General features: G+C 35.6%; 1 protein-coding gene across 2 annotated transcripts in view; it reads left to right on the top strand.

Annotated features, from left to right (window-relative positions):
• Positions 1-26,374, top strand: part of LOC128087162 (macrophage mannose receptor 1-like) — a 49,062-nt gene that overhangs the window by 14,224 nt on the left and 8,464 nt on the right. For both annotated transcript variants that reach the window (XM_052696497.1, XM_052696499.1), the window contains exons 6-23: positions 27-173; positions 4,515-4,697; positions 7,852-8,009; positions 9,380-9,493; positions 10,558-10,673; positions 12,043-12,191; positions 13,233-13,432; positions 13,910-14,034; positions 14,990-15,077; positions 16,051-16,195; positions 18,289-18,330; positions 18,450-18,613; positions 19,751-19,818; positions 20,430-20,530; positions 21,030-21,172; positions 21,914-22,028; positions 23,916-24,085; positions 25,775-25,877. In XM_052696497.1, coding sequence (XP_052552457.1) covers positions 27-173; positions 4,515-4,697; positions 7,852-8,009; positions 9,380-9,493; positions 10,558-10,673; positions 12,043-12,191; positions 13,233-13,432; positions 13,910-14,034; positions 14,990-15,077; positions 16,051-16,195; positions 18,289-18,330; positions 18,450-18,613; positions 19,751-19,818; positions 20,430-20,530; positions 21,030-21,172; positions 21,914-22,028; positions 23,916-24,085; positions 25,775-25,877 — 2,331 coding nt within the window. The remainder of the gene's footprint in view (positions 1-26; positions 174-4,514; positions 4,698-7,851; positions 8,010-9,379; positions 9,494-10,557; positions 10,674-12,042; positions 12,192-13,232; positions 13,433-13,909; positions 14,035-14,989; positions 15,078-16,050; positions 16,196-18,288; positions 18,331-18,449; positions 18,614-19,750; positions 19,819-20,429; positions 20,531-21,029; positions 21,173-21,913; positions 22,029-23,915; positions 24,086-25,774; positions 25,878-26,374) is intronic.

Here is a 26,374-nt window from a genome sequence, read left to right as displayed (position 1 = left end):
CTTTTGTTCTCTGTTATTTATCAAAGGCCATCCTTCTCCAGAACCTGGAAAAATCTGTGCAGCATTAAATCCTGCCAAAGTTGCCAAGTGGGAGAATTGGGAATGTAACCAGAAGCTCGGCTATATTTGTAAGCGAGGAAATGCTACTTTAGCATCTTTCATTGTTCCTACAGGTAGGCTTGGCAATAATCTCCTAATGAATTATTAATGGCCTAAAATTGAGAAAAGATGATGTCTGTGCAAAATGTGACTTGACCAAGATTCCTTGTAAAAGTGAACATTGTGTACTTCCTCTTTGTTCTGGTCTCCTTACTTCCTGCGTAGTATAGCTGAGTTCTCTTTCTGTAAGCAAACAAACTTTCACGTTTTGTATGTAGAATAAAAAGCTAAATAATTTAATGCTTAAAATATTGTGTAGTTATCTAAAAACCCATGTTCTCATTGAAACTAATCTATCTCTCTTGCTGTCATTTTTTGTTACTTATGAAGTGGAGTAAGTTTAAGAGTGCAAATTAATAGTAAACTTAAAGATTTTTAAAAATTATTATAGATTTAAAGATTTGTTTAAAAACTATGTGTGCATGTAGTTAAGTATGGATTTATATTTTCTATATATCTAAACTATTTAGTTCAATTGCAAAATTCTTTAGATTAAATACACAGAGACACTTTTTTAGAAGAAATATAATTTGGGCACTTAAGGTACACAGGAAAGGCACATCAGGGATAAGTTTTCATACCTTTATTTATACTTATTTCCTTATTTTATCTCTTTGTGCTATAATTTACACTGTGACTCCTTTCCTTTATTTCAACACTTTCCTTCTGTTATACCTTGTATCCAAGTTTATTCCTCTTTCTAGCTTATACAGGTATCTCCCAAATTCACTGACATTATTTTGCACAGGGTTTAGAAGCAGAAATCCAAACCACTGCCATATTTCCAGTCCATTTTTTAATATACATTATTGGAAGATCAGATGTCAAATGATGAGTTTCCAAAAAGTTTGACTTGAAAAATATTTTTTTTAATGTTATTTCTGCTGTTCTGCCAACATATAGCCAGCTCAGTAATATCAAAAAACATGAAACAGTGTCTTCTGTCTAACTTGTTTCTCTTTAAGAAAAACAAATGAGCAAGTGTATTATTAACCAAATATTGAAATCAATGTTAATTAAATATACTTCAGTTTTGAAATTAAGTGTATTTATTGTTCGAGTTGGAAATGCCAATAGTGCTTATTTTATTTTTATTTATTTTCTGAATTAAAATGCAAATAACTGTTAATATTTCTATACTTCTGACAGCCAAAATCTATCTTTATTTAGGTTGAAGTAGATTGTTCATGGGCTGTTACTCAGAATTTCATAAACATGTCTTTAAACACTGATGCTTGTAAATGAACCACTGATTCAGTGCTGCCTATTATCTTATTTAGTTTTACATTCAATCTTAATTTGGAGCCAATGGCTATTTCTTTCTTATACATCAGGGTTTTGATTTCCTGCCTCACCCCTCCTATATTTTAAGTGAATAATTTGCAGGAAGAACAGAAATGAGATGCAAGTTTTCAATTGTACAGAAATTGCTGAGTAAACGTGATGACAGATTAAACAGAGATTGGCAGTGATTCACATCATAAAATATTTTCCAAAGCGTCCTAAGGGAGGAAGTCATAAAAGGAATAAGCATGCAGTCGTGCAAGGTGTTAAGTGCCCTCAATTTCTAATGATGTAAAGGAAAACTCATGGCAGATGATGTTTTCCTGACCAGGGCTTCAGTGTCAAAATACAAATTAATTGCAAGTTCATGCATGCAATTAAGTTGTGCACTGGCTACTAAATGCAGCGGCAATATTTTAACTCTAGAAGTTACATTTAAGTTCAGAAGAGCACTATAGGACTGTGAGAGAGAACACTTTATAACAGAATGTAATCATGTACCTATAACAAAATAGAGAAAAATCTTTACAGGTGTTTTATTTTTGTAGCATTTGAAGATTTTCAGGAACTCAGCAGCTGTGTGGACTTCCTTCACGGGATTTTTTTTTTTTTTTTTTCCAGCAGGGGGCCACATTATTATGTATCTTTAAGTCGTTTAGATTTTAGGGCATTGAAGCAGTTGATCTGCAACACAGCAAAATGAATCGATAAGAATCCATTAATTTAACTTGCAAAATATGCTTATTCTTAAACTTCATTTTCTAAGGAAAAGCTGGCTGGCTGCTTGCCTCCACCAGGTAACTGCCAAAATAGTTTTCATCCCAATTCGACAACATAAAGTATTGAGTTTCTGAGTATTTCATAAACCCCCAGATCTGATTGGAGAATCAAATACACTTAATTTAACTCTTATGAAGGCTGTGCAAGGTCTCTCTTATCAACAGCGAAGAATGAATGTGTGAGACAGAAATGTTAATTCCCCAATCATGAGAATCATTCAGCTAGTATTTTTACCTTTGTAGACACCCAAGTCAATAACTGGGAGACCTTCAGACTTCAGGAAGCCAAGCTTATAGTTTGCAGAACTATTTGGTCTTTCTAAGTCTGCTTCATTTTTGTATGTTGAACTATTCCACAGTATTCATCAACTTGGCTTTTTGAGATAATGTTTTTTATATGTTAATGTGATTCCCACTGTTAGATATTACTTGCTTCATTTTATTTAAGTTAGATGAAGCTCAGGATTTAGTACTTGTTTTCTTAAGGATGAAAAGTAGATTACAGGGCTCTGTATTGTGTGTTTTCTTTAGAAGAAGAGGGAAGCACAGAGTTAACTTTTGCTGACAGCTAGAAATGAACAATTTGAGGCTTTGTCCTACTGAGAAATCACCAGCTATGTCATTCAATACAATTTGCACAGAAGAAATTAGACTGTCAACTTCTTCTCCAGTTTTTCTGCCTGCAACAAATTCCCTAACGTTACTGAATTTACAACCAAAAGAGTCTCCCTGCCTGCCGTAGCTGATTTAGCGTTGACAGTCATGTTCATACAGCCTCCTTCGGTCTGAAAGAGAGATTCTTACAAAGCCACAGGGGAATAAAGACCTGTGGGATTGTCTTTGTAGTGAAGTCTGAACTGATAGTGTCTGTTCCGTTTACTGTTTGCAAAAGGGTGCATGAATTTGTTAAAGATGCATGTAAGTCTAGGTTTTTTTTTCCCTCAGAGCTGCTCTCTATCTTCTTGCTGTAGCAAAACACTGTAAGATACACATGCTCAGAGCTAACCCCAGGCTCAGTAGGAATCAGGTAGCTGCCTAAAGCATGATACTTCTACAACAGTATTTGACATCTCTGTTTCATTTCTCTGGACAACTCCACATACCATCAGTCTGTCTTTCCAACTATCTATCCCTATTCTTTCCTTCTGTGGCTGGATTGACAGGACTCTGACCATACACAGGGCTCCTCATCCCTGGGATGGCGGAGTTCTGTTTTACTTTCTGATAACATCCTGGCACTTTTTTGAGGTGGGTCTGCAGACAAAAAAGTATGTTTATAGCTGTGCTTTGACACTGGCGCTCTGATACTAAATAACTACTAATTGTCAGCATCTTTTAGCTGAAACAGGATGCGTATTCACAAACTTGCCCTTGACTAATCATGGCTTTGGATGCCTAGTTAAATGTTTTCATGAAATATAAACCACTGCCATACAGAAACACATTGCTTCTTGTTCTCTGACATGCATAAGTTTATTTTCCCAACAGAATTTCTGCAAGCTTGCTGTCCTTGTTCCGCTCTCTATATTGGTGTTTGCAAAACTGTCCAATGATTATAAATTCTCTTTGTTATACAGTTGGATGGCACTTCTTCCAAAGCTGAATTGTTTGCTGATCAGCAATGTGATTGTTGGCAGTACTTTATTACTGTTCTAATGAATTCCTAAAAGCAATCCTTAAATGCAATAATTTACAGAATAATTTTCTCAATTGTGCTTTTAAAAAGTATTCCTAAAAGCAGTATTTGCATTTTGGGTTCTTGCATAATCCTGTAGAACCACTTGATTTTATTTAATTAATTAATTTATTTTTAATCTAGAAAATGCAGCTTGTCCATAAAGTGCTTAAAGTCTAGTGGAAAAATGTTACCTTCGTATATAAGTTCTGTAAGCCCAGTTTCTTATCCTGTACCTAAGCATCACTGATGAAGTGAAAAGAGAGTGATAAGGAATGCTGGCATGAAATGCAGAAAAATAACAGAGCACAACTTCTTAGATTTCAAAATTGAATACGCATGTGTGTCTATGAGGGACAAAAGTGTGTTTTTGCAGTTAAATTCTTTCCATCTTTTCACAAGTTGCAAGCACTTGTTTGCAACTAAGTGCAACTTAAATATATTTGGGGATTTTAACTTTTAGTCATACTTGCCCATGATGAGCTTTTTAGATATTTTTCAACCCTGCTGTTCTTCAGGGTGAAAAAAACGCAATTAATTTGTTTAAGTCCTTGCTTATGTAATTTTAAATCTTTTGTTAAGAATAGAATTCTGAAGTTCTTTGTTTTTCTTTTCAGAGACTGATGTGCCTATTGTATGTCCTGACCAATGGATATCATATGCTGGTCACTGTTACATAATTCGCAGGGACCCCAAAATATGGAAAGATGCTTTAACATCTTGCAGAAAGCAGGATGGGGATCTGGCTAGCATCCATAACGTTGAAGAGTACAGCTTTGTTATTTCTCAGCTTGGGTACCGTGAGTATTTGATTATTTTTTTTTTCTTTTTCAGTACTATATCATTTATACTAAGAAAATAAGAAGTTTAAGAGAAAAAGAGGAGGCTGTTTAAAAAATACAAATAAAAAAATGAGCAATATCCTCATCACAAGGTGCAGAAGGATTTAAATTCTAAACTTCAAAAGTTGGAAAAAAAAATAGGAGAATTAAAACTAGAGAGACTATGCTGTCATGATAAAGCTGTGATCAATGTTGTGAATTGCATCAACCTCCCTTCTCAGGGTCTGCTTCTACCTCTTCATGTACAGGTTAAGGCCATTTGTAATGTTTTCAGAAGCTGGAAGATTTTTTTACTTTCTTTCTGCAAAGATAGCTGAGAGAAAACAATATTTGTTGGTCAGAAAACTTGGGGAAATTATGGATCCTGTTACTGCCATGTCCATGTTTTTCAAGTCGTGAAATAAGAAGCTGTCTGTCTCAGTATGTGTATTAAGAGGCACCCCATCTGAAATGGGGTACTTCAGTGTTCACATACTCAAGTTCTTGCAAGTCAAATATGGCTACAGATAACCTTAGGTGAGATGCTCCTTTTGTGAGATGCAACCATGCTGATGCTGAGGCCATTTTGTAGTTGCTGTTGCTTTCCATGTAAATTATTTCACATTTAGTGTCAGATACTACTATTTGATGGGTGAGACATCTTTACACCCATGTTTGCTGCATTGCAGTAACTAATCCTCTATGTGTTTTTAGTACCCTGTCAGGTAGCTTATTCTCCCTGAAAGGGCAGCAAGCTCTCTTGAGCTGCTGCGTAACAGCAGGAATAGCAATCTGAAAATAGCTGATCTGCTTTAGTTTTGTATCCTGTCCAACTCCACTGCAACTTGTGTTTGTTCTTACAATCATAAAATCATAGGATATCCCAGGTTGGAAGGAACCCACAAGTGTTATCGAGTCCAACTCCACATAGAAATACCTAAAAATTAAGACATATATCTGAGAGTGTTGTTGAACAAATTGTTCTTGAACTCTGGATCCCGTTCCAGGGCCTGACCAGCCTCTGGTGAAAATGCTTTTCCTCATTTCCATCTTGACCGTCCCCTGATGCAGCTCTGTGCCGTAGTTCTGGAGCTTCTACCAGAGAGCAGAGCTCAGCGCTGCCCCTGTGCTCCCCTGTGAGGAGCTGCAGCTGCCTGGGACCTTCCTTGAGCCTCCTCTGCTCTGGGCTGACCAAACCCAGGGACCCCAGCTGCTCCTTTAATGCCTTATGTGATAGTCCCTTCCCTGTATTCCCAATCCTTCAGGTGGTCTCCGATGGTTTTATGACCTTCTTATATTTTGGCACCCAATCTGCTCACAGCCCTCAAGGTGAGGCAGTAGGAACCAGAGTAGAGCATGGCATAGGGTGCAGTAAGAGTGGTGTGTTGTCTTGTGAACTATGCAAACGTTTTTTCTTTGAAAAGGGATGATTAGGAAAGGTGAGACCTCTTGATGAGGCATTAGGACATTTGAAAGAATTTGAAGGAGATTAGATGCATTTTTGACTCATTCCTTGGAAGTAAGTTGTTTCAGAGGTTAAATACCTTTTCCAAAGGCCTTTTCTGGACCGATTGCATTGCACTGTTTTTTTTTAAAGTGAATATTTCTGAAAGGCATATAGTTCTGAAGGAAACCAGACTTCTCATAGATGGCACAAATACTGCAACAGACTATTTAGAAAGTAATCTTTTCAGAGGAGGAAAATTGAAACTGCTGAAAATGCCTTTTAAGGCATTTGTCTCTCAGTATCAGATTGTCATTTCTCACCCCTGCCTGTGATGAGAGCACTGTGTACTGCAATGCCTCAATAATCTTGCTTGGATCAGAACTCTTCTGCAATAAGTGCTGTGCAAACAGAGTAAAAGCCCATCTTTGCACCAGATAATTCAGTCTAGTGATAAGACTGAGCAATATGGGGTAAGTATGAGATAAGTATGGTCACAGTAGCAAAACTTCAGTTTTGGCATAATTGACAAAGGAGAACTTTAGAGAAGAACATGAAGAATTAAAAAGGAATGTATTGTGCATATTTACATGGAAATGCAGAATCTGATCTTGAACAAACATGGCTCAGAGCATGTCTGAGAGAGGGGGAAATAGCTAGTTGATAAAGTGGACACAAGATCCCATTTTTACATTTCATGAGCAATTTTGTTGTCAAGTTGACCGTGATCAGTATGGCTAGAGAATGTTAAGAGGAAAATTGTTCAAGAAGGGAAAACTGTGAGAACAAACTATGAGCATGAAAGATGTCTGAGTATTGTTAATTCAAAATACAGTTCTATCATGCCACCATTACTGATGGAATTAAATACATTTTATTACTCTCATAACAAATTCCCAATTGCAGTTAAAAGCTACAAAGCCAGTACTATAAAGGAACGTCCTTTGATGATGATAAAGTTCAATCATTATCAATGCCCGATTTTTAATCTTCCATAGGATTTTATTCAGAAGTTTTTTTGCAGAAGAAAACCGGATAGTGAACGTTATAGTAGCAATATGGTGGAGACTTTTAAGCGCAGGCGAACAGACCTCTAAGAAACAGCAGCTGTGAAGTAAGATGCTTGCTTAATTCCTGCACTTTCCTTCCAAATGAAGATTTACTCTACAGCGGACTGACAAAAAGTGAACAGCAACAGGAATTGCATATTGCTCTAAAATGAAACAAAGTGTAGGAACAGATGATGGGACAACTTGCAAGTGTGCTTGCTGACGGTCATTTCTAAGAGACATGCCGGGTGTCTGAGCATTAGAAGAGATGGCACTTGTACTTTCTTTCCTGTGCAAGAAGTGAAAGAGGAGTTAGGATTTTATTTAGGTGGTTAGTTGTATCTTGTTATATATTTTATCTGAATGTTTTAAGCTGGAAAAGCAGAACAAGGCAGACTATGCTACAACATAATTCAATACAGAGAGCAGGTTTGTGCTTTTGTATGAAGCTAAACACTGCTAATGTAATGCCACTAGAGTGAGTGGCTTTTCCTGAAGACTGGAGAGGGTATGTAGAGAATGCTGTGCCTTCTACATGAAACAGGGAGCCTTAATTTTCTGTGACTTCCTTTTAGCCTTCCTGAGAGTAAGATCCTATAAATAACATAACATATAAGGACTGTTGTCAATCATGTTTTAGAGCCAGATGATGAACTTTGGATTGGGTTGAATGACCTCAAGATTCAGATGTATTTTGAATGGAGTGATGGGACACCTGTCACCTATGCCAAGTGGCTTCGTGGAGAACCCACTCATGCAAACAATAGGCAGGAGGACTGCGTTGTTATGAAGGGAAAGGTAAAGTCATGTTTAACTATTGACTTAATTATATTTTATTTATTTATTTTGCTGCTTCCTTGAGAAACAAGCAAGTGGTGGCTTTCCTTTTAGGTAAATCCTCCCCCAAGGTCCAGAGATTTCTGTATGCACATGTGGACTTTGGAAGAAACTTTTAATTACACTGCAAAGCACATGAACATCTAAATCTTTTCTTTGGTCAAGTTCTGGTGAGAAGTGTGTAAATACATATTTTTTTCCATGGCAACCAGGCTATAGTGCACATAATCAATGAGCAAGCAGATTTTTAAAAGCAAAAAGTTTTTGTGTATTAATGTCCTTCTTGGGCAGCTCCTATGACAGTGTTAGATGAGGATGCAGTAGATGCTTTGTCTGTATTATGGACTTAGAAGGTCAGGCATGGGAAGGTAGCTGAATGCTTAAACATTAGGGTGCCAGAGTGCAGCACTGGAACCTACAAAGAGTTCAGTTGTGAGTTGGCAAGAATAGTTACATATATAGTTACAGATAAGTACTGTGGAATGTGATTTTTCTTCTTTTTTTTTTTTTTTTTTTTTTTATTTTTATATGCAGATACGTTGGTAGAAAATGAGTAAGCTTACAAATGAGATCTAACATCTGGATGGGTCTTAAAATAAAATTCAATGGCTAGGATCACAAAGCATTAATATTTGACTTCACTGGTTATGATGATGATGATGTATGCTAAAATGACATGCTAAAAGTGGTAACATTCAGTGCAGCCAGAGAACCCTTGATCATTGCTCAGAAGTTTCTTATGGAAAGCTGGCATGCATAATATTATAAGAACCAAAAATACCAGTTCAAGGCTGCAGAAGCTTGGCATTGTAGTGACAGGACAAAGTATAATGGTTTTAAACTAAGAGAACTAGATTTAAATTAGATTTCTTAGGAAAATCTTTATAGCATGGGTGGTGAGGCAGTGGAACAGGCTGCCCAGAGAAGCTGTGGATGCCCCATCTGTGGAAGTGTACAAGGCTTGGTTGGATGTAGCCCTGAGCAGGGGAATCAGAAGAAAATAGTCTTGAAGGTCCTTTCCAACCCGAACCATTCTATGATCCCCTTTCCTCCTGCATGATTATTGAATTAGTAGTTTTTGTAAAGATGTTGCATTGCTGTCACCTCAAAGGGTCCAGTTTCCAGCAAGGTTAGTAATCAGAAAAGGTGTACATCAATGTTGAATCATTCTCAGCAGGAGAAGTCAGACTGAGGTTGAAATTCTGTACTGAAGTTAGTGTAGGTTTTCTTTCCTTAAAAGCTAGGAAAAAGTATCCTTAAATACTTAAACATAGAGTACGTCTTTGAAACCTAAATCCCACTTGACTATGATATTCTGTTCTCATGTTCAGGATGGATTTTGGGCAGACCATTCTTGCGAAAAGAAAATTGGCTACATCTGTAAAAGGAAGCCCCTGTCAGAAGCACCTACAGGAGAGGAAACTATTGACATGGGCTGCCAGAGAGTAAGTGAAGAAAAAGTTGTTGAAGCTGAATTGGCTGCTAGGTAGGGTTAAGAAGAGAAAATGGCTCCTGACTGGATCTGGAAGGAGAGGGAGGAAAAAAAGGAGAAATGGTTTCTGCATTGTCATGATTAGAACAGCTGGCCTCGTTTTTATGGCAGATGGGACAGGTGGTACAGATGAATAAATCCAGACCCTGACTCTTTGACTGTTGATGTTCCCTTTGTTTTTCTAGAACTTGAAAGTGTACAAAACTCAAATGTGCATCTCTTGAGTAGGCTATTGTTCCTTGATTGGAGTTTAGGCCTTCATAAGAAATTTTTCTTATGTAGCTGAAGAGCAGTTGCTCTTCAGCTCTGTCTGCAATTTTCTTTGTTACTGTTGGCAATAAGAATGTGTTTGTCTTCATGATATTCTCAAGGTTTTGTGTAGGTTTTAGGTGTTTGGCCATGCTCCCTACTTTGAAGAATTTGTTACAAGTTCCTAAACAAAATGTATCCACTGTGCTCCCTCTGAACTGCCACTGAATTTATTCCATGTTGGATAGCCTTCTTGGTGAGAAACTGAAGAATACCAGGAGAAAATTTGTATAAATTGTTTGCTGTAACTCAGCCACTACTCCTCTGCAAGCATATTCCTGAGATAATGATATTTGGATGACAAAGCATTAGAAGAGTGTTAATGTTATTTAATAATCTATAAACTTTTCTAATGTGTCACTAGCAATCTAAAAGGACAAGCTTAAATTTGCTTTCCATGGCAGTTCTCATGCTTGCACACCTATGTGCTAGGCAGAGTACTGAAAACGCACAAGAAAAACCTATCATCTCTTTTTATAAGTGGAAATCAAAAATCATTATAAGTTAGTACTTTATAAAATCTTTCTTCTTGCCTGTTTCCACTCTGCCTTTTGCAGTTCAATTGTTCCTTTGGCTAATGGTTAGCTGACAGTGTCATGAGATTTTTTTTTTTCTTTCTTTGTCTTTTACATTTATGTTTTTATATATTTTTATAGGAACTTTATGAACACTGTAGCGCATTTGATCACTTAATGCTTATTTTGACAGGGCTGGAAAAGGCATGGTTTTTATTGTTACTTCATTGGGAATACATTTGTAACATTTTCCCAAGCAAATCAAACTTGTGAAAGGCATAAAGCGTATTTAGCAACTGTTCAAGACAGGTAAGTGAAAACTGCTTGCATTAAGGGCCGCATGAGAATTTAGCATCTAATATCATCTGAATGTCAAAATAAAGATTTTGATATGGATGAAAATCTTGCTTGAGAGGACAGCTATATAAACATACAAAACTTGTAAAAGATTTTGCATACATATTCAAATCTATGAATTCAGTTCATAGTAAAAATAGTCAATGGATATGAAATAATTTTTTGCCACTGAAAGCCAAGGAAAACATAGAGTTTTGTTTTTTTTTAATTGTAGTGGTTTGAGGATAAGTTTACTTGAGTGTGGGAGTAAGAGCACAGAATTCAATTTTAAATAATCAAGTGAAGAGATTTAAGTGAATTCCTCTTGAAAGGTAACTGAAATGAGGAAGAGGAGCTCGATGTCAAATATCAGTTCTTTTCAGAATTGAACTACTTATTCAAAGTTTAAATAAGAATCCAAATGAGGATAGAAGTGCTTGGTACTTTAAAACATCACAGTTCCATGAGGGTTCGATGTGTGCTAAGTTTCTGAGCAGCTGATAGACATTATTGAATACAGCATATTTCAAAAATGGAAGAGTTAAGAAATAAAGGCTGGTGTGCCTGCGGTTGACTCCACGTCTTACACATTCTCTGATTTCTTTCATTATAATTTGAATAGGTATGTTTCAGCATGAAAACTGTTTCATGGATAGTAACCCTGAAAATGCAGGTTGAACTGCAGCTGTGATAAAAAATAGTGAAGTAATGTGGTCTTTGGACTATATCTTGTTACAAGAGAGACTTTTTTTTTTTACATTAGCTCTGATTTTCCAAAGGCTTTTTATTTAAACACAGTAATGAACTATGACAGCTTTACCTCTGAGTAGATTTGTTTCCCAAACATAAAAGTTCATGTTTGGGAATGATCAATGATCACTGGATCTGATTTGCAGTTTTCCTTAGTTTAACAGTTTGTTATCGTCATACTTCAGCCTTGACTTCAGTGTATTTCTGTAATAGTGCTGAGGCCTTTTGTGGTTTTTGGGTTTGCCTGTAACAAGAAGTTATTAAAATAGAAGGGTACCTTTGAAATAGAAGGGTATCTTTGAAATACAGTGGTATTACAATTAAGTCCTGTCTTGATCCTTCATTTCCATATCCTCTCCAATTTCATATCAATTCACCATTATACCACTTTCTATACTGGACTGGAAGAGAAGACAGAATACTTTGGTATTCAAGCTTACAAACTAAACATTATGTTTTGGTTTGTTCATGTAAATCCCTCCATGTCATTCTTTTAAGAAAGTACAAAGGTAGTTCTGAGAAAATAAACTATTTACAGTTTTAAAAAATGAATCCAGTGGTATTAATTTAACAGTTGTATTCTTTTGAACAGATATGAACAAGCCTATCTGACTAGCCTGGTTGGGCTGAAAACAGAAAGATACTTTTGGATTGGACTTTCAGATGTAGAAGAAAAGGGAACTTTCAAGTGGGCTAATGGCGAATATGTCTTATTTACACACTGGAATTCTGAAATGCCTGGTAGCTATGACTCTATGCTTTCTAATGAATGCAGTGGCCAGAATATATCGCTCACCAATTGCATTTTTTATTTCAGTCCTTAGTCCCTGTCTAATGGCACAATGACCAATTGCTCTCAGATATCTGTCTGCTCTCTCAAGCATGCTGTGCTGGTGCTAACTTGCTGCATGCACTCAGGCTTTTAATCTGAGTGTGAAAGAAACTTCAAAGCTCTGTCAAGTTTCTGATTTCCTGTCATTCTGCATGTTCTACTCCAGAAGATCATTCTCTTCAGACATATTGTGCCTTGCTCAAAAATCCTGCCTGTTCTGCTGTATCTCATAGTGTGTTTGCTAAGTGCATGTTTTGAGTTGTGGAAAATCACAGCACATGTAAAACGCCTCTCTTAGAGAAAACAAGGTTGTAGGAAAGGACAAGAGGAAGGTTTGTGTTTAGTTTTTTTTCACTTAATATCTTTCCTTGATGAATTGTACGTATGTATATATATGGGAAACCTTTTTATGTCTGACATGGTCACATCAGAAGGAAGATGATCTCCTGCCTTCAAGATTCTGATGTATTATATCAGGCTTTTGGGAGGTTGTCTGATCCCTTCCTCTTCAATTGCACTGTCTTAAATTCTGATTTAAATGTGTCTCATGGAGTGGTAAGGCTGGGTAGACTAAGACAGCAGCAAGCCTATATTTAGCGAGCTCATTTTATTAAATTATAGTCAAATCAGGCAAATTTGGGAAAACTGCTCTTATCATGTCTTCTGTTTTAGGGAAGAATTGGTTGAATTGCATGATGGTGCTAGAGTCAGCCATTGGAAATTGATGTGATTTGATGTAAGGCACATCAAGTATCTCAGATATGTATCAAGTATCTCAGTATCTCAGATATGGGTGAAGCACATTTTTGCCTTTTTCTCCATGAGTTAGAAAAATTTTTCACTCTGTACAAGCAAATACTTTGGTTTCTAACAGGATAGAATATGAAGTTTTCCAAAATTCTCAGTGACCCCCTGAAATGTTGCCTTTATGTGTGCCTGTTTTCAACCAGGAAGAAAGCCAGGCTGTGTTGCTATGAGAACTGGAACTGCAGGTGGATTATGGGATGTAATAAAATGTGAGGAAAAGGCAAAATTCCTATGTAAAATGTGGGCAGAGGGAGTAACACCTCCACCTGTTCCTACAACAACTCCTGTTCCCAGTTGTCCAGAAGGTTGGGACTCAAACAATCGTATTAGCTTTTGTTTCAAAGTAAGTTGTTGCTTCATTCTCAATTAAGATGTTTCTATTTGGTGCACCTGCATGCAATAAAAATTGGTGTACAATAGTCTTGCTGTTTCATCAGCTTATTCACAGATTATATGTTTAGGTCCTGTCCCCTTTTATTGAGGTATTTGTCATTTTCTTTACTTTTTTAAAGTCTGATCTTGAGGTCTGATTTTCTGAGCTTAAATTTCCATCCTTGTTCTATTAAAAGTGTCTTTCTCCTGTCAGTTTGCAGCAGTTATTGCTGTCAGCAATGCAGTCTGCCAGCTTGCCTCAAAGGTGCTCGTTTGAAACTTGTTTTTCAAACAGATGAACACTAACTGGCCTTATTATAATTTGTAATTGTAATTTTCTGTAATCCCCATAGAGTAAGTTAATTTCAAGTGAATTGGTTTTGAATATCTTGATCATGTAATCTACTTATGGTCTATTATACCTGACGGTAAAATATGCTGTCTTTAGCCTTTTTCAAAAGGAGAGCAAAAGAAAACATGGCTTGAATCTCAAGAGTTTTGTCGAACTATAGGAGGAGATCTTGCCTCCATTAATGGTAAAGAAGAGCAGTATGTGATATGGCGTTCTATTGCGTAAGTATCTGTAATGTCATCATCTGTTCACTGCAATTATCCTTTTGATCGTTCTGAAATATTTCATTTTGAAATTACTACACATGACAATTTGTTTAACATAAGCAAATGTACAAATAGGAAAACCGTCAAGATATAAATCTAGTCCGTGTTTTGGTTCATTTTAAGAGCTAATCAGAAAAGAGCCAACTTCAGATTCTTCCTTTTTTTTCCCCTACATAGGGTATGTAAATACAGTTAGTAGATCCTTGAACTGTAATAAGAAAGTGAGAGATTTGATCATACTCTGAAATGTGATCAAATACTATTAAAAAGATAACACTTGTAATATGACATGAATGGAGGGAGCTCAATGAACATATATGTACCTATCTAACTGGAAAGCAAGACTGAAACCTTGCAGACTTGCAAAATGCAGCAGACCTTCAAGTAAGAGGTCTCAGATCATTCAAGGAAGGAATCTCTGCATTACTATGTATTGGTTCAATAAATTCTGATTAATCAGTAAAGCGTACCTGCTTGAAGACAACAAATAGCTAAGGTACTATTTTTTAATGTGATTCTGCTGCAGCAAGTAATCTTGTTTTTGGAAATACTACATGCCTTTAAAGAGAAAACAGAGAAATAGTAGGTACTGGACTGTTGTAGAAAAGTAGTAAGACTCTTTATTAGATTTTCAGGAGTTGGATTGGATCTGGACACATTCTGTATAAGACAATGTTTCAGACTGACTTGAATTAATGTGTAGTGCTAAAAGCTAGAAATGTTGAATTTTACCAGTTGTCCTCTCCACTTTTTATTTCTTAGAGGTTTAAGAATTATTTGTATAGAGGCTTATGAACTGCTGTGGATGCTAGGTTATAAAAATATTGTAATGCCCTTATTAGTTTTGTTTTTATGTTTAAGCTCTTTATAAATTGAATATTTATTATTTTTCTTCTTTTGTTTTGTTTAGAAACAATGGTTTTTACCACCAGCATTTCTGGATGGGCTTGTATTACTTGAATCCTGATGATGGCTTTGTCTGGAGTGATGGATCTCCGGTCAGTGGTTTAACTCTTCACAGCTCTTATTTTCCATTCCCTGTGTTTCTCAAGTGCGTGGTGTAAATGTCTGTGTACAGTTTTATGTTTAACCATAACACTCTGCTCTGTCATGTTCACTTTAGGAATCTTACGACTAGCAATTTCATGGCTGAATTTTATGTCTAAACCATACTGATTTTTTTTTATTAGAAGAAAATAATGTATATTTAAATCAATGAGAAAGTTGAGTTCCTGGAGATTAAAAAAAGTATGTTCTTATGAATCAAAGTTTGTTTTGAAAAAAATAACCTATTGTTAGTATTTCTGTTCTTTTCAAATTACATCTTGATCTGAAGTGGCCTACATTCAACGGAGCTGAAGGCAATTGTGGCTTGTCTGTACGTTAGACTAAGATGTTAAACTGTGGAAGCAAAATTGGTTCTGCAGATGTGGGTGTATTTAATATGAAGTTGGTAAATATATATATATATATATATATATAGGTAAATATAGGTGTATATATATAGGTATATATAGGTAAATATATATATATATAGGTAAAAGTCTACATACAGAAAACTGAAATAAGAATTTAAACAGGAAAATTAGAGTAGAAGTTTTTATTAGATAAATGGCAGCACTTTTGTGTTTCTCTGTAATGTCCTATTATTTTACTCAGAGGATATTTACTTAATTTAGCAACATATGGAATTCACCATCATTGTCATTAGATGAATTTAATAGAATTTATGCCCTTAAAAAAAATCAATATTCTTCCAAATTTGATAAGTAACAACAGTTACTTAAATTGTGGTCCAAAAATAAATCTGGAATATCAGTATTTGCAGGGGGAAGCTGTTTTTCTCTTACCTCAGTTTTTCTACTGGCAGTGTAAACAGATCTTATGCCTGTGTTTTGATACAGCCTCTTCCTTTTCTCCGTTATTACTGTACTGTATTACAAGATCCTCACAAAACCTTTTCTATCATAGGTGAGGTATGAGAACTGGGGCTTTGGGGAACCTAATAATTACCAAGGAATTGAACTCTGTGCAGAGATCAGTGGTGATTCAAGCATGCTTTGGAATGACAGGCACTGTGATTATCTATATGGATGGATCTGCCAGATAAGAAAAGGTACTGTTGAATCCTTCTCTGTTTTGTGATAATAAGAAAAGAATCTGTTTGGTTGTTTTTTTTTCCCTTAACTTTAAAAACAAAAAAATTAAAAACCTTTTACCATAACAGTTCTCTGTGAAAGCTGAAATGTGAAGGTTGCATAAGGATTTACGTGTCTTTGATGCATCCAAAGATACAGAAACAATGGTGCCCTGTTGGGGCTTCTTGCTGTTCTTTCTCTACGATTTCAGAAAGATAAATGTGATTCCTCAAAACTAGGAGATGTTTGACTATTCACATTCGCTTCTTATTTCATGCTTTCTTCAGTAAATGCTACTTTTTTTTTTTTTTTTTTTTTTTTCTCTCTGAGTTGAGCTTCAACTTGTAAGAAAATAGTTTACAGTACTTGAAGTTTTGTGTGTGAAAACTCTCTCCTTTATTTGGCATAGGTACTATTTGATAAATGAATGTAATCTATAATTGCAAGATGTAGCCTGATTTGGGATAATTTGTTTTGCATTGACTAAGTTTTATATTTATATATATATATATATATATATTTATATTCATTAGTTGTTTGTCACAAAGTACTCTTGAATTCTAAGTTTATTATCTGAAAACATCAAGACAAAAAATTATTTTGGGAAATTATCTGCTCCACAAACAACACGTGTAAGTACCTTTGAGAATTCTGTAAAGTGCTTAGTTAAGCTTTTTGCCACAGTCATAAGTTGGGAGGGCAAGGAGCAAAACAAGGATGTCTTATTTGTAATTATCAGATTATTGACAGTAAGTACCAAATCTACTGTGTGTTGGTAAAAGGATTACTTGGGCATTGAATTTTTTATTAAATGTCAATATAAATGAGATTATTTATAGTACAAACAAAATTGATAAACCTGTAGAGAGATGTCCTGTTTTAGAAATTGTTTTTCTGTGATAATAATGATGTCATGAATCTATCTCTGTTGTGCCATAACCAAATCAAACAGGGATATACTGTAACCTGAAATATTATTTTTAGGACAGACCAGTTAATTTCTTGGAAGTATATATTTTCCAGTCTGACTTTCTCTGTGGAGATTTTTAAGATCTCAGTGTAAGCTCTTTCTGTTCTGAGAGAACAACCTGGTCGATGAAAAGCTGGACATGAGTCAGCTTTGCAGTCTGGAAGGCCAACTGTATCCTGAGCTGCTTCAGAAGGGAGGTAGCAGCAGAGTGAGGGAATTGATTGTCCTCCTTTGCTCTGCTCTTGTGAGGCCCAATTTCGAGTACTGCATCCAGGCCTGGGGTCCCCAGCGCAAGGAGGACAGAACTGTTGGAGCAGGAATAGAGGAGAGTCAAGAAAATGATCAGAGCTCTGGAGCACCTCTCCTGTGAAGAAAGGTTGAGGGAACTGAGCTTGTTCAGCCTAGAAAAGAGAAAGCTCCAGAGAGATCTCACTGCAGCCTTCCAGTATTTAAAAGGAGCGGTATTTAAACAGGAGGGAGACAGACCTGTTACAGTCTGATAGTGATAGGACAAGGATGAATGGTTTTAAACTGAAAGAGGGGATATTTAGATTAGTTATTAGGAGGAAGTTTTTTACTCAGAAGGTGATGAAGCACTGCGACAGGCTGCCCAGAGGAACTGTGTGCGCTCCATCCATGGAGGCATTGAAGGCTGGGGCTCTGGGCAGCCTGATCTGATTCATGGTAACCCTACCCACAACGGGGTTGAAGCTAGATGATCTTTAAAGTTTCTTCCAACCTAAGCCATTCTATGATTCCTGCTAAAAAAGGTGGGAGAAACAGGACTGTCTTAATAGCAAGAATGCCCTGAGACATAAGATTTTCAGCATTTAGGGAATATTAAATACGATCAATTAATTTAGGCAAATATCAGCATATTCTAAAGTGCCTTGCACATTAGGAATAGTTTATATTTAGAGCATCAGGGAACAGGAGCTTTTATTTAAAATTGGCCAAAAATAAGAGGTTTAGACCATTTAGTTCCTTCTAGTTTTTGGTATTAAATCCATGGCTAACATGAAATTCAATGTTAAGAGGCATGCCTATCGCTCATGGTAAACATTTTCTCTTACTGTTATATTAAATTCCTTTTTCTTACAGGTGCAAGTTTAAAGCCTGAACCAACAGAATCTCCTGTACCCAGTAAGTGTTCTTGCTTTTGCTATTAGTGTATGTGTGTTTAAGCATGTTTTTTAAATTATATTAATGAGAATATCTTGTACCTTAGTAACAGTATAGTTAGCTTACTGTTTATCTTGCAGAGTATGTGACTACTGAGGATGGATGGATTATAAATGAAGACAGACATTATTATTTCAGCACAGAGAGTGTTCCAATGGAAAAAGGTCGAGAGTTTTGCAAACAGAACTTTGGAGATCTGGCAGTCATTGAGAGTGAAACTGAAAGAAAGTTCCTCTGGCGATATGTAAGGAAAATTAATTAATACTATGCAATAATCATCCAGAGGAAATGAGAGTGTTCACAAGTCCTGTTCAATCTGTTATTCTCCTTACAAGTTTTATAACAGTGGAGTCAGTGAAACTGCAGTAGCATTAAGCCAGATGAAAATGTATGATAAGTCCAAGTTGTTTTTTTGTTTTTTTTTTAGATTGCTTCTTACCAGAGACAGGGCCTTTTGTGTATAGAAATAAGCACAGTAAGCATTAAATAAATTCTTATTTGCTTTTAAATTATACCATGTGGCAGTTAGAACACATTATCATAGAATTATAGAATCATAGGATATCACAAGATGGAAGGGGCCCACAAAGATCATTGATTCCATTGTATCTATCTGCAACTGCTAATGTCTTAATGCTTAGTTTTAATTAATTTTTGGCTTTGTTTTAGCAAGAACCATTGTAATCTTGAGCTACAATTTGCTAGGGCAAGTGAGTTAGCTGAAAGATGATGGATGAAACATTTGAAGTAGTGAATCAAAATAGGTATTTGTTTACACACAACTCCCTGAACATTGGCTTTTGAATTTGTCAGCGTGTGTGAGATGTAGTCTATCTAGCAACCTCTTTTTGGTCAGGGAGGCAGAAGGACAAAATTGTCCTATGGAACATAATTAGGGGTGAAGCACTTGACTGGCAGACTATGAGCAAAGAGCTTTTAGATGATGTTTCCTTGGTGACTGAAAGTTAGTTGCCTGATTTCTGTCTTCAGACCACCTTCTTTAAGTCAGTAATCTAGAAATCAGATTAGATCTACTTGAAGCCTTCCCTGATCTTGCTGAAGGATGTCAGTGAGTTGACACAAGCCTATATTGACAACCAAGTTGTAGGAGGGTTTGTTTCTTGCAGTGTTTGTAGATGATGTCTGCCATAGAGGCTGTTCAAGAATTGAGAATTTCACTGACTTTCAAGTAAGACTGTAAAAAGTGATAATATAGTAAGCAAATGTTTTGGTCAGTGGTGAAGTGGCTGCTTTAAGTTTGCTGTTGTAGCTAGAAAATATAGCAATTTGTATTCCCTGTGAATAAATAATGTATTACTCATTATTAATGATTTTGTGATAAGAGGAGTAAGCATATACAATATTAACTGTTATATTCTAGATCTTGAAAAATGGCAAAGAGGAAGCATATTTCATTGGTTTGCAACTGAGTGTTGATCAAAGGACAAGGTAGGTGAATGTGAACCATCATGGTTGCATTTGTTGAGCAGAGAAAAAATTGTGAAGTGCTTCAAGTGCTACAATGAAATTGTATCCTGTCAAAGTGCATGAAAATGTTTTTAAGTTTCACTCAGTATTTCCAGGGATTAGTATTTCATGCTTGATGTTTTTAATTGCAAATGTGTATGCTGTCCTAAATTTGTTACAATTTTTCATCTGCGTAGTAGAATAATCAAGCATTTTGCTTGTGTTACTACTAAAATCACTTATGTGTAACAGGTAAAGTGAATGCACGACTTAGGGAAAATGGTGAGTGTATGTACTATCTCATTTTGAAATGATGTCCAGCTTTCACGTTGGCCTGGATGGATATTTTGAGTATTGTCCTATCAGCTGTAGAAATGTCTGCTTGTATAAATCAAAAGTAAGCACACATACTATGTTTATGCAAGGAGAATAGTTCTAATGCAGTTGGCAGCGAGACAAACCAGTCAAAAAATCTTGTACACATTAGACTGTGAATGGCTGTACTAAAGATACTGCAAAATGACATTTTTTTTTAATATGAAATCAATCCTACTAATATTAAAGAAGTGATTTGTTGGATTATTTTTCTTAAGCTGGATGGATGGTACACCGGTGAATTATTTGGCATGGGCACCACATGAACCTAACTTTGCAAATAATGATGAAAACTGTGTAGTCATGTATAAAAATTTAGGTGAGTTCTGTATGTTCGCTGTTGAATTTCTTTATTTATATGCTTGTGTCCCAAATTTTTTCCTCTGAGAGGCACCCATTCTCTCTCTTTTTTTTTTTTTTTTCTTTCTTTTTCGTTTGCTGTTGTGTATTGTTGCAAAAGACCACAGTATTATAGTTTGGACTTAACATTTCTCAGTTCCTATGTTTATCTTAAGTATAACATGGGGAAGCTCAGATAGAAGTTTGTGGTTATGATTGCTATGCAACTGTTTTATATTTTTAAATGAAAATGACTTACTGTGTCGCTATAGAACTCTACTTGTTTCTATGTTGCTTTCAATGTTCATGACAGCATGTCTAAAGTGCCATATTTATCCTAGATTTTGATATAGAATGATAATAAACTGAGGACTTTGGATTTGATCTTTCACCTTTGTTTCAGAATGAGTGGAAATTATTTTGATCTAACTAATTCTGGATATGGCAACATACAGTCCCCCTTTTTATCTCACACTTAGGATTTTGGAATGATATAAATTGTGGTTATCCAAATCCCTACATATGTGAAAGGCACAACAGTTCCATTAATTCCACACTTCCTCCAACAACATTTTCAACTCCAAGAGGATGTAATCCAACTTGGCTTTCCTTTCAGAATAAGGTACTATAACAAATGCAGAGCATGTTGGATGTTTGGCAAAACATTAAATAAAAGGAAAGAGATTTAATAACGTTGTTTCTTATTGCAGTAACATTGTTATTTTTTTCCAGAGAGCTGGTTTATGTCTACGTGTTTTTCTTTGTTTGCCCATTCACTATTTTGCTTTTTGACACTTCATTAGAAGTGATATATAAACGTATTTAGTTGCAGTTTATGAAAGTCATTTAGACTTCTCTTCAAGCCTTTTTTAGTGCATTTCCTAAAGAATTTAGATATAGTTCTTGAAGTATTGACGCTTTGGTCATATGTTTTAATCAAATTATAATGCTCTTTCAGTAATGAATATATTTTGCCTTTCTTGACTGTAGAACTGTGAAAAGTTTTGTCGAGTCAAATTATATAAAAAAAATAAAAATACAAACAAACTAATGGATTGATATTGGTCTTGTAGAGCTATCAATATTAGTTGTCTGTCATTAAAAGTCAGGTTTTGCTTATTTTCCACCAATTTCGAATGAAATCTAGTATGCGTCTTGTTTAGGAGAATGTTTTCTTGAAACTTTACATTTTACCCAGAGAATGGACCAAATTCAAAAGTTCATTTTGAGCAGAATGTGTTTTGTCCCAGTTAAATCTGTTATTTCACCACATTTTCTGCTTCCTGCTTTGCTTGAAACGATGTTCAATCTGTAAGTGATGTTGGAGTAAAGGTAATAAATAGAGGATTTGTTCACGTTTTAGTGTTACAAAATATTTGGATCTTCAGAAGATGAACGTGTCACTTGGCATGCCGCACGAACAGCTTGCATGAATTTAGGAGGAAACCTGGCTGCTATCCCTAATGAACAAGTGCAAGGTACTGCAAATAGTTCTGTATCAACCAGATGAGATGACATTTAGTTTTTACAGATGGTTATATTTGTGTAAACATGGACAACATTTGAATGATTTCTTTGCATCTGATTTTGGTTCCACAACATACAATACTTAGAAGTTTACAGTGAAATCTGCACCTGAATCTACCAAATTCTACTATTGGCTTAGAGATGCATACATATTATCTTGGTGACCTAAGTAGTGCTTTTTCTGCCTGCACATGATGCCAGCTGGACCCAGCAAGTTTCATTCCAAGTGATGTAGTTTTACCAGTTGGCGTTAACTCACTGCAAGGCTTTCCACTGTAACTCAAGCAGTATGCCTTTGGGATTAAAACTTGCTGTCTCTGGGCAGTTTAGGGCACGGATTTGACTGATCATACACCTAGCCATTACTCACTTCATAGTTGCATCATTCTTTTCACTAGAGAAGCTTGTTTTAATGATTACAAGAATCACATTGTTGATTGGGTAAGTGGGCAGATATCCCATGCTTGAATAAAAATGATGCATTAAATTAGGAGAGATTTTGATAGATGTTAATAACTTCTCTTTAGAAATATTGTTTTAAACTACACTGAGAAATAGATACTGCATAATGCATACTATTTGTGAACTCAAAAGATCTGAAAAATTATATTTTGTAAAACAAGTTGCACTTTGAGGAGATAACTAGTTTAACTAGTTAATTAGCTAAAATGTTAGATTGCTAACATGAACTTAGCACTACTTAATTTTTTCCATCCTTGAAGAGATAAAGAGTCAAAATTTCACAGATTTATTGAGCATGATTAAATTCTATTCTAACATAAAACTACAGTTTCTCAGATGACTCATGCAGGGCTTGAATTCTGGGAAAGAATGAAATGATCAATAAAACTACAAATGACCAATTAAACTATTGTTACTGCTGATAGTGTAGGTATAAAGACTTGAGTTCTTGTTATAGTTTCTTGCAGAGCAGCAATGCTAACATTAAGCATGGAAGTTTATTGGTCTTACTCTTGGAAATGTTAAGTAAGTTGCATTCATTTTAAAAGACTGAAAGAAGATGTGTAGGTAGAGTAGACAAATTTATCTATTTTTAGAGAAGAATGAGCTCATAATGTTGACTAGCAATTGGCAAAAAGCATCATAATTTTATTTTAGCAATTTTATTTTAGCAAACTGTTCAGTTTACTGTGGTCTAGTGGGCTGATGAATGCCAGCTGACCTAGCCTGCTCTGTTTTTCATCTACCCGTACTAGCTAGGATAAACAAGCACCTTCTTGGAATTTGCAAAGCAGTGGTAATTGCTCTTCTGAGACTCATTTTAAAGCATCTCTCTCGTACATTCTGTTGCTTATTATGGCAGTTCAGGCTACTTACTACGCTTTCTCCAGTGAGGAAACAGTTCTGCTATTATAAATGCAGCTGCATGAGTGGCTAATGCTCAGTTGTGTTGTCTCTATGATGCCACAGTAACATAACCACTCTGGTGGGATTATAAAAAATGTATATAATCTACACCACTTCATATTTCTAAATCAGTTGTAGAATTGGGATTCAAAAATGTTTTGAGACCCTATAAAATTATTCCTGTTACACTTTTGGAATTCATCCCACTACAAGGTTAGATGTTTAGCTCGAGTATGTTGCAACAGGTGTATGTGTTGGTTATCTGTTAAATTCAAAAGTCCCCTCCTTTTTAGCATATCTATTTGTCTTGCCAGTAATAAACTGTTCTTTATTTTAGTAAAATACTTAATATCACCAGATGCCATTAATGACAATGAGGTCTGACACCTAGGTTCAATCACCCTTCATGGAAAATATTTCTTGTTTTCTTTCTTTTTCTTTTTTTTAATTATTATTTTCTTCAACTCTAGCTTTCCTCACCTTCCATATGAAAGATTTTCTTACTGACACATGGATTGGATTAAATGATATAAATCATGAACTGAAGTTCCTCTGGACAGATGGAACAGGAGTTTACTTTACAAATTGGGCCAAAGGCTTCCCATCAGGACATATGGGATCCTACTCATACGATGGCCAGGTAAATAGCAATCACAAGCTGTCCATTGATAAGTGCTTTTAGATTATGCGTTTAGGCATTTGCTGGGATTTGAAACTTTACTGCTCAGTTTACTAGTTTCATATCTATAGAATTTACTAGCAGCACTGACCTCACCGTAGTTGGTCTTCTTTTTTTTTCCCCAGAAACCTGGCATTTTTAAGCATTACTTCAGGTGTTATTCATGGTGTTACGTGTTGCACTGATAAAATGATCACTTACAAACCTTACAATACAAATCCAATAAATTGCTGTGTTAGCTGTTGACAGGTGCTATGTGCTATAGTGCTTATGCAAAGATTGCTTTCAGGTTTCATTTCTATATGTCCTTGAAGGCTCCAGAGCACCTGTATTTGCCCTGCCTTTTCTCAGGCTTTGTTGAAAAGACTGAGATTCCCACCTTGTGACACTGTCCAAATAGTGTGCTGAATAAACACATCTTCCTTGTCCATTGCAATGCCTTGAATGTAGGGGGTTTCTCAGTTGGTGTGCAGCTTGCAATATGTAGTTACAGAAAAACATTCCCTGTTGTACATACAAGCAAATTTTGTCAGTCACATTTGTAGGAAGGATGTAGCTTTGTAAAAAGCTAGACATTCCAGTTTCATGAAAAAAAAAGCAAAACAAAACTTCCCCTATTTCGTTGTCATACAAACTAATTTCATAGGTCATAGATCCCTCTTGCTAATCTTATGCGATTTACATAGTTCTCAATTACACTATTAACTGTATTTTCTCTTGATTGAAGTTTTCACCACAGAAATCTTAGTTTTATGTATAATGTTCTTTTCCTGTTTTTGAAGGTATCACCTCTGAGCTTCGTATCCTTATTAGGGAAATTTTTTTTCTCTTTTAATGAGAAGTATTAGGATTTCTGTGAAGTCACCTGTGAAAAATTTTAGTCTCTATTTTATAAATTTCAAATTTATTTTTACTTCACCTCAGCAAAAAGAAAGAACATATCATAGTTTATAAAAGCACTTTGCAGCTTTTCAATTGGAGATATTTAAATGTTAGTGCATTTTACTTACTATGTATTACTATAAGTTTTTCTTTGTGTAGTTTTTGCTGGATAGCAAAATTTACTAAGAAAATAGTGTATTAGACAGTCTTTGTTTAATATGTGCTAACAAAGTTTCTAGATACTGTGTCCCTGTAGTAGAATTTGAAATTTCACTGTAAAGGTGCTACTCAAAGGCTGCCTTTGAGTAGCATTTGTCCTGAGTTTGCTGCCTAGTATTATAGCTTGCAATAAGAAATTTAAAGAGACTGATATTTCAGAAATGTGACATTGTCCATTGAAGTTCCTGTGTTTTTTTTTTTGTTTTTTTTTTTCTCTTGAACAAAGTTAATCTTTTCTACAGTAGTTGATTTAATTTCTCTTTAAATTGTCTGTGGCTTTCCTTTTCTTCATGCTGTATGCCCGGAGATGGGGGGGGGGTCCAGAAAGTTCTTGTCTGCCTATTTACCGCAAGTTGCTCAAGATAGAGCAACATTAAGAAACTCACAAAGTGGCAAGAGGAACAGAAACTCCACATCATTAAAAACTTATGAAGATATGAAAATAAAATTAGAATGTTATTTCTGTGTGAAGACAAAAATGAGAGACTGAAGTTTCTTATTTATATTTTCTAGTTATTTGTAACTGATTTTGTATCTTCTTGCCCCAAGGCTGATTGTGTTGTCATGAGAAATAATCCTGTTAAGGAAGCAGGGAAGTGGGCTGATGAGAGTTGTGATAACAACAGAGGATATATATGCCAAATTAAAGCAGGTATTGCTGTTTTCTTTTAAAGTATAATCAAAGCTTATGAGTTTGCAGGATCTTGCTGAGGTGTTAAGTGCTGGATTTCAACATGATTTCATTCTTAATAAAGATACATCAACAAATTGCTTTTCAGTCAGGAACATCAGTATCATGTTTGTCAGACGAAAGGTCGACTTAAAGACTACTCCCAGCTGATTCCTCCCAGTAAATGCTGTGTTACTAACTTCCTGAGCTGGAATTTATATCTAAGTATTCGTGTTTAGTATGAAATTTCACTGTAAGGGTGGTACCTGCAGATCAATGGTTGCTTTTCAGCAGTAGCAGTTCTAATTTTGCTGTGCATAGTATTATAGCTTAAAACAATGCATTTTAAGAAACTGATATATCAGAAATATATCCAAATGATAATTGTTCTGTGATTTTTGTCAGTCATTTTCTGAACATATTGGTTTTTAGAATGTATTCTGGGGAATGCTGAATTGTACAAGCTGCATGAACTGTCT

This window comes from Tympanuchus pallidicinctus, unplaced genomic scaffold (genome assembly GCF_026119805.1).
Source record: "Tympanuchus pallidicinctus isolate F22 unplaced genomic scaffold, pur_lepc_1.0 scaffold3, whole genome shotgun sequence".
In the NCBI taxonomy this organism is placed as follows: domain Eukaryota; kingdom Metazoa; phylum Chordata; class Aves; order Galliformes; family Phasianidae; genus Tympanuchus; species Tympanuchus pallidicinctus.
Note: the sequence above shows the minus strand (reverse complement) of the source record. Positions and strands in the feature narration are given on the sequence as shown.